This window comes from Haemaphysalis longicornis, unplaced genomic scaffold (assembly GCF_048455015.1).
Source record: "Haemaphysalis longicornis isolate Haplotype H1 unplaced genomic scaffold, Haemaphysalis longicornis Haplotype H1 scaffold_4, whole genome shotgun sequence".
NCBI lineage: Eukaryota > Metazoa > Arthropoda > Arachnida > Ixodida > Ixodidae > Haemaphysalis > Haemaphysalis longicornis.
Genome location: NW_027526361.1, coordinates 214516621 through 214532201, shown reverse-complemented (window position 1 = coordinate 214532201; position 15581 = coordinate 214516621). Strand labels below are relative to the sequence as shown.

The following is a 15581-nucleotide window of genomic DNA, read 5'->3' as shown; positions in this document are numbered from 1 at the left end:
ATTGGATTCGATTGGATTGGCTTGGATTGGCTTGGATTTGGATTGGATTGGAATAAAATGGATTGTGTTGGATTGTGTTGCGTCATAGCCGCGCCACGTTGCGTCATAGCCGCGGCAGGGGGTAACGGCACGTTTCACCATCGACTTCATCGACAATGTCTACGCTGGAAGACAACAATTACAACAACAACCAATACGTAATCCATACGACTTGCAGGCGCGCCCCCCCGCAGAAATGCTCTGCATTTGATCGTGCCCCTCACGAGGGGGATGTTTTTTTTGCTACAGGCCGTGTTTTTTGGCGCTGAACTTTAACCGGACAGAGCAAGCTGGAGCAGAGAAGAGGCCGACACCTTTCGCGATTTATCATGGGCCACTTTAGCGAACAGCACCCGCTGGGAATCTTCGGACATGCGCACATGGACAACCTTCGCAGATCAGCAGCCAGCGCCCCCGTCGTCAACGGCGACCTGCGGCGGGGCTATAAATACTGGGACTGCGACGATGTACACCAGTGGGCACGGCGCAAGTCTGGCGACAATGCGTCTAAGGAACCCATTCCTGTTTTTGCTACAGGCCGTGCTTTTTGGCGCTGAACTTTAACCGGACGGAGCAAGCTGGAGCAGACAGGAGGCCGACAATTTTCCCGCTTTATCATGGGCCACTTCAGCGAACAGAACCGGCTGGGAATCTTCGGACATGCGCACATAGACAACCTTCGCAGAGCAGCAGCCAGCGCCCCCGTCGTCAACGGGGACCTGCGGCACGGCTATAAAGACTGGGACTGCGAAGATGTACACCAGTAGGCACGGCGCAAGCCTGCCGACAATGCGTCTAAGCAACCCATTCCTGTTTTTGCTACAGGTGAGGGATTACGACTCCGTTTATGCTCACCGGAGCGACAACCGATGTCTTTTGCTTCTGCCGTGCCCACGGTCATTGATTGCCGCAGTTTATGATTGTTTTGGGAACCTTTTGGCTTGTTGTGGCGACGTTGAACTAAATCCCGGGCCAACCATAGAGGAAATGTTGCAAGCACTAAGTAAGGATATGCTCGAGATAAAGGAAGGCATGAAATCTTCTGTGAAGCAATTGACCGAAACTAATAATAGGCTGACAGCTATCGAAGGGAAACTTTCCGATCTGTCATTCACAGGAACCCACTACGTACACAAAATGGAAAACTTGGAAAACACTGTGGATAGGTTACTTATGAAGGTGGATGACCTATAGAACAGGAGCAGACGAAACAATTTCATCATTTTTTGCGTTAAGGAAGCGGACGAGACGGGAGAACATTCCCTCGAGTATGTCATTTCAAATACCATATTTAAAGACAAGTTAAAAACTGAAGACGTTGCTATTGAGAGGATCCACAGAATCGGCAAACTTAATCAAAACAAGTGTAGGCAAGTAATTCTAAAGTTGCTTGATGGGAGGGACAAAGGTAATATTCTTAAAAATTGCTGCAACCTGAAAGGAACTGGGTTCAGCGTATCTGAAGATTTTTCGCCACGCGTGCGGCAGATCCGGAAAAAGCTATGGGATGCTACCAAACAACATCGCGACAATGGCGATAAAGTAGTTCAGTCATTCGACAAAATCAAGATCAATAGGAAGCTCTTTCGTACGGGCGACGCACTGGACAAAATGGTCCCCATGAATCCGCAATGACGGCCTCCCCCAAAACATGACTGCGCAGCCTCAGTAGGGCGACCGAAAATCATATCTGTGAAACATTTGTGCCACCCTTCAAAGCCGTTTACTCTCCTGAATGTAAATGCTAGGAGTATTGTGAACAAAACTGACGACATAAAAATTCTTCTTTTCACGCATGATCCTGACGTATTAATCGTTACTGAAACTTGGCTACGTGGCAATATCCCCGACGAGGCCATGATACCCGACTCTCACGAAATAATTCGTCACGACAGGGATTCAAGAGGCGGCGGCGTTGCAATCATTGTAAAAAAGGGCTCTAACTACGTAGTTGTTAACCATGATAGCAACGTTGAAATAGTTTGGATAGTTTTCAATTAAGGAAACCTGAAGTTGCTTATTGGTGCTGCATACCGATCACCAACCTCTGACCTTTCAACATTAGTCTTTTTTCAAAATTTTATTCGTGAACAGAGGATTTTATTCGTGAACAGTCACGTAATTATTGGCGGTGACTTTAACCTGCCTAAAATTAACTGGGAAACTATGACCTCTGAAATTCCCTGTCGCCATGCGGACCTATTAGACACTATTTTTCCTACGACCTCATACAACTAGTACAGTCTCCGACACGAGTTGTGGCCAATACTAGTTCTACCCTCCATCTAATTTTTCTTTCTTTTGAGGTGGAAAAGTTCGGAGACTCAGTAGACATGCTTCCAGGCATAGCAGATTTTAAAATGGTCATCTTTAGAAGTAGCCTCACGCGTGTAACTGACCCAATCGAACCGAAAACTTTGCAAGCGATTCGCGATTTTATTATTGCCCAGGACGAAAGTATACTAGATTTTCTTTAACAAAGTTTGACTTGTTCACAAATATGGCCAACAGCGTTAATTACACTGTAAACGATTTGTGGCAGTTCTTCAAAGGAACAGTAATAGAATGCATTGAAAAATACGTACTCTTTAAACGGAAAAACAAAATCATTCGAGCCCCTGGATCACGCGCGAGATGCTTCAACTTAAACGTTGAATAAAACGCCTCTCACGCACCACTTCTGGAACCTCGTCTAACAGACTAACATCTCTTCGCAACGAACTAAGAACGAAAATGAAGACTTCTAGGTTCAATTTCTTCAATGTCAAAATGCAAGATTTTCTTACCAAGGACCCCAAAAAGTTCTGGATGCACATCACATTCAAAAAGCATCCTGTCCCTAGAATAAAAATAGACGGCACAGAAGTTACTGATCCCACCAGGATAGCAACAGCTTTTAACGATTTTTTTCGTCGGTTTTTCTTCGCAGCAACAGCGCAACTGAATCATTCGAAACAAAAGGCTTTGATCTACCTGATATAACAATTAGTGAAGAAGGAATTTTTTCAGCCGTACTAAGTTTAGACAATAAGAAGTCTGCGGGACCCGATGAAATCCCGAATGCCTTTCTTTTTCATTACGCGGAATGGTGCAGCAAATTTCTTTTTACCATATTTAGTGAAAGTTTTGGCCGAACCGAAACACCGAAGGACTGGAAGACGGCGAAGGTTAAACCCATTCACAAATGTGGTGACAAACTATCGCCATCCAATTATCGACCTATTTCTTTGCTATGCACATGTAGCAAAGTACTGGAACACTTTATTTTCAGCCACATCAGCTCATTCTTAGACACTAACAACTTTTTTCTTGAGAGTCAGCATGGCTTCCGGCGTGGATTATCAACGACGACTCAGCTTATCCACATAACTAATGAAATCTCCACGTCACTCGATAACGGCGGACAGATTGATGTTATTTTTCTTGATTTCCGCAAGGCCTTCGATCAGGTTTCTCACGTTCATCTAAAAACTAAACTCCGCCAAATATTACGCAACACAAAAGTAACGCAGTGGCTGGCCCTTATGAAAATGAACATTTCCTTTCTGTTTACTTTGTGTCTCCTGCATGTTGACTGTGTGGCCTTTCTTTTGACTTTTCCTTTGTGTTACCTCTAGGACATAAGCAGCAGACTGTGTACGTTTTATACACTTCCGGATAAACAGCCATGATGTTTTATCTTTATATGTACTATGGTAAAGACGAAGTTTAAATTTCTATAAGATTTTATTTCGCATGAGAAGTATAAAACTTTAAAACTGACTTGCTTTCTTCTTTTTCTGAGTTCCGCAATGCTATTGCCCTTGTGTGTACTCAAGGCAAAATGAAGTCAAAAGACTTTGGCCTGTTTCCCCTGTGTTGCCTCTAGGACAAAGGGTGGAAGATAGAACTTGAATTTGTTGTCTTAATTCTTTTTCTGTGTGCCGTAAAGCTGTTGCTTATGTATGTACTGAAGGCAAAATGAAGTCAATAGACTAACTTCCGTCTTTTTTGTTGCCTCTAGGACAGTGCGTGGAAGTATAACTATTTGTTGCCTTACATTCTTTTTCTGAAGAGCCGTAAACTAAACAATCATGCTGTTCTTCCTCAAGTAAACATAAAGTCGAGCATGCAAGCCTTAATTATACCCGAAAGGTTAAGTTTTTTGGCTTGGCTAGAGATGGTAAGAAACAATGCCGATGGTTTGTGGACGTTCTGCAGCACTGTATACGTTATTTCGTGCTAGTGAGGTTTAATAAATTCGCAGAATTAATATTACGAACTGGTACGTTTGTACGAAACACTGGCGTAAGAAGGATACATATTGAACGAGGCTGTTCGAAGTGCCTCGTCCCTCCCCTTACGAAAAAAAAGTAGGAGGGAGAAGAATATACATACCAGAAAAAGTAAAAAGAAAAAAAAAAGCCGAATAGAAAACAAAGCAATGAAAACAAAAACAACCTAAAAAGTTGCTGCGATTGTCCTAGTCTGTGTTTTGCTTCAGGGACGTTGTAAAATGGCTTATCCTTGCAACTAAATGCTGAAGCGGTGTACTGTTTATTGGGGTAGAGTTTGCAGTAGTAACATATTGCGACAGAAAAAAAGGGACACAGCCAGACGAGAGCAACAAGAGCAACAACAATGTCAAAAGATAAACTAAGGGAGAAAAACTTCAATTAAAACACGGTTAAAAAAAAGAAAGATCAGCGAGCTGGTTTCGAACCTCCAGCCTTTGGGTCAGTAGGCGAGTACTTAACCTCCATGCCACCGAAACAGATTTTTTTTTCTTTAATACATGGAAATTTTAGAGAGAAGTCAGCCAAGACAATTGACACACAATATAAACACTAACAGACAGCAAACGGTAAGCACGCCAGTCAAACAAAGGTCGGCACCAATTCAAAACTCAGGCAAGCAAATGCACGCATCCAAAAGATGCAGCAACTCTGGTGGATCACTCTGCGCAACGTAAAAGCTCCGTACCAACGCCGCCTGTTCCCGAAAAATGACCTTGGTCGACCTAGGTGGTTCAGCATGCCGATCAGTCATGCGGCACTTCCACAAGCTAAACAAACCTAGGAGCACAAAACGTCATACGGCACCCGATTAACGTCCTCAAATGGCAAGAAGCGAATGGTGTATGGGGTGATATCAATGTCCTTTTTTAGTGTCCGTTGCAAAACGTCCCAGAAAAACACCGCGTCACGGCACAGCACAAAACAGTGGTCAATAGTTTCTGGTTGGTTGCACAAGCGGCAATTGTCTGACCGAGGGATCGACATTCTTTTGTCTCGCAGCCATGTTTTAACTGGAAGCGTTTGCGAATGAAGCTTAAAGAAAAACGTTTTGGCGTTTGGCGGCACGCACATACGCTTGACACGGTCTAAAACATTATTGAAAAGTATCTACAACTTTTAAAAAACCCCATGGCGGCTTTTGGTTCACCTCACCCGTAGAAACAAGGAGAAACGGCAAATGGTAACTTATGCGCTCTTGAATTACAGTACGTAAAAATGGATGCTCCGCCGACTTGTAGAAGAAAAACCGAGACACAAGTTGGTGCACAAAGAAATGCATTAACCCAACACCACCAGACGGTAAAGGAAGAAACACATTATCTCTGCGCAATGGCATGCGACCGAAACAGAATGCGAAGATAGTGTTAAACGTAGTTCTAAATATTTGAGCCTACATTGTCTTGCTAAGCCTCTATTTGAGTGAATTGTTTGCCTGCGTCGATTTGACGCACGGTGCTTTTGTGTCCGCGAGTTCTTGCGTGTGTGTGTGTGTGTGTGTGTGTGTGTGTGTGTGTGTGTGTGTGTGTGTGTGTGTGTGTGTGTGTGTGTGTGTCTGTGGCCGTTCTGTTTGTGAAAAGCCCACAAACAGTGAATGCTTGGACGCTGAACAAAACACAAAAGAGTAAATCTAGATGTAGATGACGATGATAATAACTTCGGTTGTTAATCCATTTTTATTTGCTTTTGAGTAGCAACAACTTATGACAACAAAAGGCGCTGCTCGCATCAAGAAAAGATACTGCCTTATATATACGTTTGTTATTATTAACTTTAACAAAATACTATAATGGCGTCTGCCTAGTTTGCTTCAGGGGTGATCATGAAGTCACCAAGTAACTGCTAAAACTCTATGACTGCTAGATAGCCAACTGTAGTAAGGTAGTAATAAGTCTAGTCTAGGCTAGCATATATGCAGTCATTGTTATAGGTGCGCAAGAAAAGACGGGACTGGTTCGTTGTGCGTGGTTTTGGTGGTTTGTTTTCGATTTGCTGGTGTTACGTGAATTACTACGTGCTCCTCCTGCCGTAATATTACGTGTTAGTGCTCTTGCGCCACCTGAAACATCGTGAGTGCTGGCAAAGCGCCTGTGTCGTCGTCGTACTGCGCTGCTGTAGCAAACGCACATCGAGGTCACCATTTGACAATACACCTGACAAGTTATGCGTGCCTACGTGAATCAAAAGTCTCTACTGCAAGTTCCAGTCTGTCGACGCGACGTGTGAAAAATGCTGCGTGTTCTGCCGTAAGTGATTGTTTATCGTGGTGCATGTAAAAATTTTCTTGCGCGTTGCCGCAGCGCCGTTTTGTTAAACGTGTTGAGTATTTTCCTTCGTGTTCGGCTCACCGCGCTTCTTTTATTGTATATTACCGGCTGCATCGGCGCGGTCACATGAATGGGCTTCCAGGAGCGGCGGTCAGTATGTTGTGTGAGTGATCGACCCCTTTGCCATTGCCGGCAACGAAAATGTTACCATGCTGACGGCCCAGCGGCCGCCGCTTGGCTTGGGTGGATTCGACTGCTAAAGCTTGTTGCATGAAAAAAAAGAAAGAAAAGTGCGTTAATGGTTGTAAAACAAAGCGCCCACTCCCCAATTTTTTTTAGGAGGCAGTTGACCCACAGTATATTTCTTACAGGACGTAGGCAGCTTAGCATTGTTCTAACGGGTAGTTTTCGTTTACGGGTAAAGAAATGCAAGGAGGCTGCATTACATTTGTAGTTATAATACGTAAGAGTTGCATATACGTTATATTTTCAACATTTAGGCATTGCTAACAAATTTATAAGTAGTACCACATGCACAAGGTCTTTAGGCAGATAATTGTTGAGACGTCGCAGCTTGAAAACATGCTATTCCAGCCTGCATTGCTGTTGCAGTCAAAGAGCAGCTTTCACTGTTTAAATGCAAGATATTTTTCCACCTTCCTAAGCTCATCCAGCATCGTCATGATCAGACAGAAATTCTTGTGTGGTGTGACGTTATTTGTAGCTGGCTTGCACAAATTGTGTTGACCGTGACGTAACATGTTGAGCATGGGTTGAACATGTTGATTCTTACAAATATGCATGTGATGGGGATACAATCACGGTGCGAAAAAGATTAAACAGGGCGTGGGCTTGCCACCGTGCTCCTTCGCCATCCCGTTTATTTGTTTCGTCACCATTTCAACTTGCCTACCCCTTGGTGGTATTGGCACGCTGAGACGTTCATCATGTGCCTCAGAGAGAATTTTATTCGCGCCATGAAGACAAGATACAAAATTGTGTTATTCGAAACATTTCGTGTGTTATGGTGCCCCCAGCACTTGTCCAAATGCAAACAATGCTTTATTCACTGAGAAATTAATTAATTGAAGTTAAAATTTTGGTTTTCCCGCTAAATCGTGCATTTTCAGGGTCTGCAATGACATCACAGGAACCGACCGCTCTGCAGCCTATTGGGAAGCCTTCTTTACCGTTAGTGAACCGAGATGGTGCCACCATACCGTGGCAAGCCGCTTTCTGCTTTTGATTTGTTTTTACCGCATTTAAACCTGGCTTGTATTTCTTCAGCGAGAAAATAATCGTTTCGTGAAACACAGTGCTCGCTCCAAAACTATGGTCACGTAAGACACCGTTGCTTGTGTCAATCGGCCAGTGTTGTCCGAGGCAACCCCAAAGTCCCGCAGTCCTGTGCAGCTAAACCAAGCATAGTGCGCGCCGTACCAACGGCAGTACGCATCGGTTCTTCTATGCTTACGTGTGCTTCGCTAACCTTTACTGTTGGTCCCACCATTCTTACTACTGTAAAAAGAATGTGCCCTAAATTTAAGCGCAAATAGTTCGTTCGGCAAGCTTATAGGATCTGCCTAATTCGCGTTGGCTGTTGGCGCCCTCAGCCAACAGCAGAGCTGGCTGGTATGACATAGGTTCTGTTGCGGGAAATGAGCTCGTGGGTCGCATGGCCATTTCCTTTGTTCCTAATTTGTAGGTTATTTGAGTGGAGTTTACGTTAAAAATGGTGTCAGCATGATTCTAGCAACGCAATACTTTGAACGAACCAAACTTGTGTTTCCTCTTCATGGCTCCTTTAAAAGCCGTAACCACGTTTCGCACCCTCTGGACCAGAGAATATGCTTGCGCAGTGGAAATCTGGGGCCACAGATTTCTACCACCTAAGGATATTGTAGCGTAAACGTAGCAACTGGTCAACAGTAAGGGGTATAGTTTAATAAGAAAGAGACCAAAAACCCTAGAGCAGACTAATGGCGTCTCTGCTTGCTGAGGGAAGCCCGCGCGAGAGAGAAAAAGTCCTCTTCCACCTTTAGCCGGGGTATTCCCGTGCACACCCAATCTCGCGCGAACGAGGGATTGACGGCACCGCCCTGCGCTTCTTGAGTGCCTCAGAGTTGCCTTCTAATGACTTGACTGTGGCATTGCCCCCCTCTTCGGAAGATGCATCGTCTCGATGCTCGAAGTGCGGGTCACCAAGAAGTAATAGATGACGGCCCCGGAACGAGATAATGGAGTGCTTCATCGCCGAAGGGTAACCATCACAGGGATTCGGCAGGGAAAACGTTCAGTCCATCAGCACTGTAGAAGACATGGCTAGTCTCTGTCGTAGTACGGTTTCATTCGGACCACGTGCACAACCTCTGGAGTTAGCCTGACGCGTCGGGAGCAGGGTGCCCTTCCATAAGGTGCCACTTCATAGTTGACGTCGTTAAGGCGGCGAATAACTTTATATGGCCCGAAGTACCGACGAAGCAGTTTCTCAGAACGTCCACGCTGTCGAACTGGTGTCCAAACCCAAACCGCGTCCCCTGGTTCGTAGAACACGGCCCACCTGTGCTCGTTGTAGCGAGCAGCATCGGAACTTTGCTGACGTTGAATTCGCTCCCGTGCTAGCTGGCGTGCTTCCTCGGCTCTTTGCACGAAATAGTCGGCGTCGCCGTCTTCATCCTCATGGACCGGAAGCATGCTATCAAGTGTCGTAGTGGCAGTGCGACCATAAACCAGCTGAAATGGAGTCATGGCTGTGGTCTCCTGAACTGCGGTGTTGTACGCGAAAGTTGCGTATGGCAAGATCTCATCCCACGTTTTATGCTCGACGTCGACATACATTGAGAGCATGTCGGTGAGGGTCCTGTTAAGTCGCTCAGTCAAGCCATTCGTCTGCGGATGGTAAGCAGTTGTCCGCCTGTGAGATGTGTGAGTTAGTACCATGACGGACTGCATGAGGTCAGCTGTGAAAGCAGTGCCCCTGTCCGTTATGACAATCTGGGGAGCTCCATGTCGTAAAACGATGTTGTGGACGAAGAACTGAGCTACCTCAGCCGCAGTTGCCCTTGGGACAGACGCTGTCTCCGCGTACCGCGTGAGGTAGTGGGTCGCCACCACGATCCACCTGTTCCCCTTCGTGGAGGTAGGAAATGGGCCCAGGAGATCCATGCCTACTTGCTGGAAAGGGGACATCGGTGGTTGTATTGGCTGAAGAAGCCCTGCTGGTTTCAAAGGCGGAACCTTCCTCCTCTGGCAGTCGCGGCAGCTCTTGACGTAGTGCTGAACTGTTCGCAATAGCTTCGGCCAATAGTATTTCTGGCGTATCCTCGCCAGTGTACGGCTGACACCCAGGTGCCCCGCCGACGTTTCGTCGTGGCATGCGTATAGAATTTCCTGCCGCATCGCTGTTGGTACAACGAGTAAAAACGCGTCCGAGCTATTTCTGAAATTCCGCTTGTACAACACTCCGTGCCGGAGGCTAAAGGACGAGATGTTGCGGGCAAAGGCCTTCGGAATTTGGGAATTGAGACCTTCCAAATACTGGATGACAAGAAGCAATTCAGAGTCCTCTCGTTGTAGTTGGGCCATTTCAGCAGGAGTAACGACTCCGAGAACGGGGAAGTCTTCGTCGGTGTCTGGGCTTGCCGACTCGACAGGTGCCCGTGACAAGCAATCAGCATCGCTATGCTTCCGCCCGGACCTGTAAACGACCGTCATGTCGTACTCTTGTAGGCGGAGACTCCATCTGGCGAGGCGTCCAGATGGGTCTTTTAGGTTTGCCAGCCAACACAAGGAATGGTGGTCACTGACGACATTAAACCGCCTGCCATAAAGGTACGGCCGGAACTTGTTGATGGCCCAGACGACGGCAAGACACTCTTTTTCAGTGGTGGAGTAATTCATCTCTGCCTTTGATAGAGTGCGGCTGGCATAGGCTAGAACTCGCTCGGCTCCGTCCTGCCACTGAACGAGGAGTGCGCCAAGACCGACGTTACTGGCATCGGTGTGGATCTCCGTATGTGCGTGTTCGTCAAAATGAGCTAGTACTGGCGCTTTTTGTAGCCGGTCCCGCAGGTGATTGAAGGCCACTTCTTGCTCTTCTTGCCATGCGAAAGGTACGTCGTCTTTTGTCAGTCGCGTCAATGGTTCCGCCAGGTCAGAAAAATTCTCTACAAAGCGTCTGTAATAGGCGCAGAGGCCTAGGAAGCGCCTAACAGCTTTTTTATCGGCTGGTCGGGGGAAGGCTGCTACGGCTGCCGTCTTCTCAGGGTCTGGTGCGACACCGTCTGAACTGATGACATGTCCTAGGAACCGCAGCTCTTTGTAGCCGAAGTTGCACTTTTCGGGTTTTATAGTCAGACCAGCTGACTTTATAGCGTCGAGAACTAGTCGAAGTCGTTGTAGGTGGTCATCAAAGGTGGCAGAAAACACGACGACATCGTCCAGGTAAACCAGACACGTCTGCCACTTTAAACCGGACAAGACAGTGTCCATCATTCGCTGGAACGTCGCGGGTGCCGAGCAGAGACCAAACGGAAGTACTTTAAACTCATAAAGCCCATCGGGTGTGACAAACGCAGTCTTCTCGCGGTCTCGCTCGTCAACCTCAATCTGCCAGTACCCACTTTTGAAATCCAGAGAGGAGAAGTACTTTGCATTACGCAGTCGGTCTAAGGCGTCGTCTATTCGTGGAAGAGGGTATACGTCTCGTTTTGTTACACGATTTAGCTTCCTGTAATCGACGCAAAATCGTAAGGTTTTGTCTTTCTTTTGGACCAGCACAACAGGGGATGCCCACGGACTTGTCGACGGTTGAATAACGTCGTCTCGTAACATTTCCGTTACTTGGGTCCGGATGGCTTCTCTTTCCTTATAGGACACGCGGTAGGGATGCTGGTAGACTGGCTTGGTCGTTTAGTCGACGATGATGCGATGTTTGGACACAGGCGTTTGTCGAACTTTCGATGAAGTAGAGAAACATTCGCGGAAATCCTCGAGGAGGGCTGTCAGCTGCCGTTGCTGCTCTGCCGACAGGTCAGGGCTGATGTGGATTAACCCAACAAAGTCTTTCGGAGCCGATGCGTCATGCCCACCTTCTCCCACAGTGCAAACTTGTGCCGCTTGAACGAATTCATGCGAGGAGGCGATGGCGGTGCCTTTTGGGACGTGTTGAAGCTCGTTCCCGAAGTTTGTCAGCACCACATTCGCACAGCCGTTATGCAGGTGGATAAGGCTCCTTGCGACACAAATTTTTCGTTCTAAAAGCAAATTCATGTTGCCTTCCACTAGCCGTTCGCAACTTTCAGCCACGTCCCCCTTAACAAGGACCAGTACGCTGCTTCGTGGCGGTACCACCACGCTGTCGTCCACTACGCGGAGGGCACAGAATTGCCCTGCTTCTGAATCGTTTCTGGCGATGGATCGTTCGGTGGAGAATGTAACGGTCGATGTCTGTAGGTCGATGATGGCGCCGTTCGTTTGCAGGAAGTTCATACCCAGTATGACGTCCCTCGAGCATTCCGGAAGTACGATGAAATCGCCCACGTAGGTGTACCCCCGTATAGTAACCCTAACCGTGCATTGGCCTGTAGGGGTAACCAGGGGACCGCCTGCCGTGCGAATGTGAGGCCCAGTCCACTGCGTCAGTACCTTCCTCAGCTCTCTTGCCAGATTGCTACTAATTACCGAGTAATCTGCACCTGTGTCCACCAGCGCAGTCACGTCGTAGTCGTCGATAGTAACGGCAAGGTCACATGTGGCTCTTTTCCCATAACGTTCTAGATGCGTCGGTTCCGATGTACGTCGTCGTAAACACGATGGAAGATCTTCGCTGACGGTCTTTTCAGCGGCCCCACCTCCAGAGGTCGCTGGTTTCAGTTTTCCCGATTGGGGCTGGGCGAGCGCCGCCAAGGCGAGCTAGAGGAGAGACGAGGGCTCGGCGACCTGTAACGTCGGAACGATGCTGGCGTAGTTTCCGGGCGAGAGGGAGCTCGCTGCGCGAACAGATACTGTTGGATTTCGGCTGGTCTTTCACCGTTCCGAGGGCAGGGCGCGTTTGGAGGGAAACCTCGAAGGCCAGCACGGCGGTAGGGGCACGACCTGTACAGATGACCAACCTCCCCGCAGTGGAAACACAGTGGTAGCCCGCCCGGCGCCCGCCACACGTCCGTCTTGCGTACGGCGCTCCGTCCAGCAGGAGGGGCTGGGCAGTTTCCAGGCTGGCGACGAATAAAGACACCAGCAGACGACGGGGCGTACGCGTTGGTAGTAGCAACGGCGACGTTCGAAGCAGCGTACGTAGGGGCTTCTTGCAGAACCGTGGAGTATGTCATCGCGCTCTCCGAGATGCGTGAGGGCGGCGGCATGTCGAGGTTCACCGGTGGTTGAACCGCTTGTTTAACCTCCTCTTTCACGAGTTGGGTCAGAGAAGCGTACGTCGGTGAGGCCTGAGGCAGTTGTAGGAGGTGAAGTTCCTCCCTATTCACTGAGCGGATGAGCTCCCGCAACGTGTCACGACTGGTCCCCGAGGCCGAAGCAAACACGTCCACCGACGCGCAAGCAGGGTGGCGGTCGTATTGTCTGGCACGCTGTTCTAGCGTCCTTTCCATCGTCGTCGCTTCCGTAAAAAACTCAGTCACGGTACGTGGGGGATTGCGCACAAGCCCAGCGAAAAGCTCCTGTTTTACACCTCGCATAAGGTGACGAAGCTTTTTATCCTCAGCCATGCTCGGGTCTGCACGTCGGAAAAGACGGGACATCTCCTCGTAGTACATCGAAACGCTTTCATTGGGGCCCTGGTTTTTGGAGCGCAAAGCGGCTTCAGCCTTTTCTTTGCGGTCACCCCGGGCAAAGGTCTTCAGAAATCTGCGCCGGAATTCATCCCAGCTTGTAAAATCTGCTTCGTGGTTTTCGCACCACGTCCTCGCACCGTCTTCCAAGGTGAAGTGCACGTCATGCAGCTTCCGCGCTTGATCCCATCCATTAAATCTCGCGACCCGCTCATACAGCTCAAGCCAATCCTCCGCGTCTTCGAAGGCGTCTCCATGAAAACTTGGAGCCTTTCGCGGCTGTTGGAACACGCACTGACATGGCGTAAGGTTGTCGCTTGCCATTGTTGGGGCCGTAGGGTGTGCCGCTGCTGCCCTGGATGTCACCGCTGCTGCCTTGGATGTCTCCGCTGCTGCCCTGGATGTCGCGGGCAGAAGTCCGTACTCAGGCGATGCACCTCGAATCCGACGACTTGTGCGTTGATGAACGGGCGTCAGCTCTGTTTCACGCGCCCGGTCTTCAGAGGCGGTGTCCTCGCTGTGCATGCGAGATTCGCGGCTGGTACCCAGCACCTCCACCAAAAATGTAGCGTAAACGTAGCAACTGGTCAACAGTAAGGGGTATAGTTTAATAAGAAAGAGACCAAAAACCCTAGAGCAGACTAATGGCGTCTCTGCTTGCTGAGGGAAGCCCGCGCGAGAGAGAAAAAGTCCTCTTCCTCCTTTAGCCGGGGTATTCCCGTGCACACCCAATCTCGCGCGAACGAGGGATTGACGGCACCGCCCTGCGCTTCTTGAGTGCCTCAGAGTTGCCTTCTAATGACTTGACTGTGGCAATATTTAAAAGGCTTAGTTTAACATTATTTCAGCGTAAGGTTGCTTCTGTTCCTTTAACGTATGGCTAAAAGCCTTGTAAGGATTGTCTTTCATGTACAGTGCTCACGGATTGAAACGCGACACTGCGAGCGCGTGGCCTGCGCTACTTGCAGCGCCGCCAGTGGACGCCCGTGGAAGCTAGGTGTTCAATTTTGGTACGCCACGTGGATGAGAGTATTTTGACCATAAGCTTGGTGCTTCCGGTTGCCAATAAGTGGGGCAGTGGTTCCCCGCAGTGACAGCGGTGCGCTGCGAGCCTGGAGCGCAGGAGCGTGTTTGTGCGGCGGTGGTAGCGGCCTGGCGTTCCGCGCAGCAAATGTCGCGACATCGTGTGCTCGCGCGTTGTTGTTACGCGTGCCGTTCCGATGCGATACAGATAGTTTGCATGTAAGGCACAGTCACGCTTATCTGAATAAAACGAACATTTGCACAAAGGAGTAGCCAACTTTATTCCATGATATAAACTAAAAAAAAGAGTACAGCCGACGAAGTACTAATGCACCGCACCACACGCAAACGTGCCTGCAAAGGCGTCTTTGCTGTTTTAGTTTGCATCCTGGAATAAAGTTTGGTGTTCCTCCGCACAGATGTTTCTTTTATTCTGATGAGCGTGACTGTGCATTACATGAACACTACTGTGCCACATCGGAAGGGCACGCGTAACAAGAGCGCGCGCTTACTATGTCGCGAAATCGGCTGCGCGCACAGCCGGGCTACAACCATCGGGCTCGCTCCAGGCCCAACGGTTGGAGGCTCGCTCCTGGCTACAAGCGCTCCAGGCACGCAGCGCCCTGCTGTCACTGCGGGGAACTGCAGTCCCGCGCATTGGCAACCGGAAGCAGTAAGCCTACGGTCAACACGCTCTCATCCTCGCAGTATACAACAATGCAACACCTAGCTTCCACGCGCGTCCATGGACGGCGCTGCATGCATTGGCGGCCACGCGCTCGCAGTGTCACGTTTCAATCAGTGAGCACTGTACTTATTTTTATCTTGAAAGAACTGAAGGTGCCTATTTTGCACCTACAAAATAAAAATTCTGTCATGTCCTGTCCGAGCGAGTATTTCACAGCATTATACCGCATATTTACGGCTTGATTACTACTTGAACTTCCATTTTTTACAGGGCCAGGTGTTTGACATGGAGGATGTACGTTGTGAGCTACCCGATGAATTGGCTGCCTTCTGTTTCTATCTATCCTGCACGACCTGTAAGTGGAGTTCATTACGGCTCATGAAAATCTCGATTTTGAAGGCTGAGAGAACATGAAAACATAGAAAACCATTGTGGCATCCTTGTGGTACCTTAGTGATATTAAGACATAAGAACATTGCAGCGATGGGACAAAAAATAAGGAACC

General features: G+C 48.5%; 1 protein-coding gene across 1 annotated transcript; it reads right to left on the bottom strand.

Moving 5' to 3' along the window:
- Positions 1 to 11583: 11583 nt before the first annotated feature.
- LOC144180210 (uncharacterized) lies at positions 11584 to 13890 on the bottom strand. The gene is made up of 2 exons (XM_077708592.1): positions 12694 to 13890; positions 11584 to 11601 (listed from the first exon to the last, which is right to left on the bottom strand). Exons 1-2 carry the CDS (start codon positions 13888 to 13890, stop codon positions 11584 to 11586), a joined length of 1215 nt encoding a protein of 404 aa, XP_077564718.1.
- Between the last annotated feature and the right edge of the window lie 1691 nt (positions 13891 to 15581).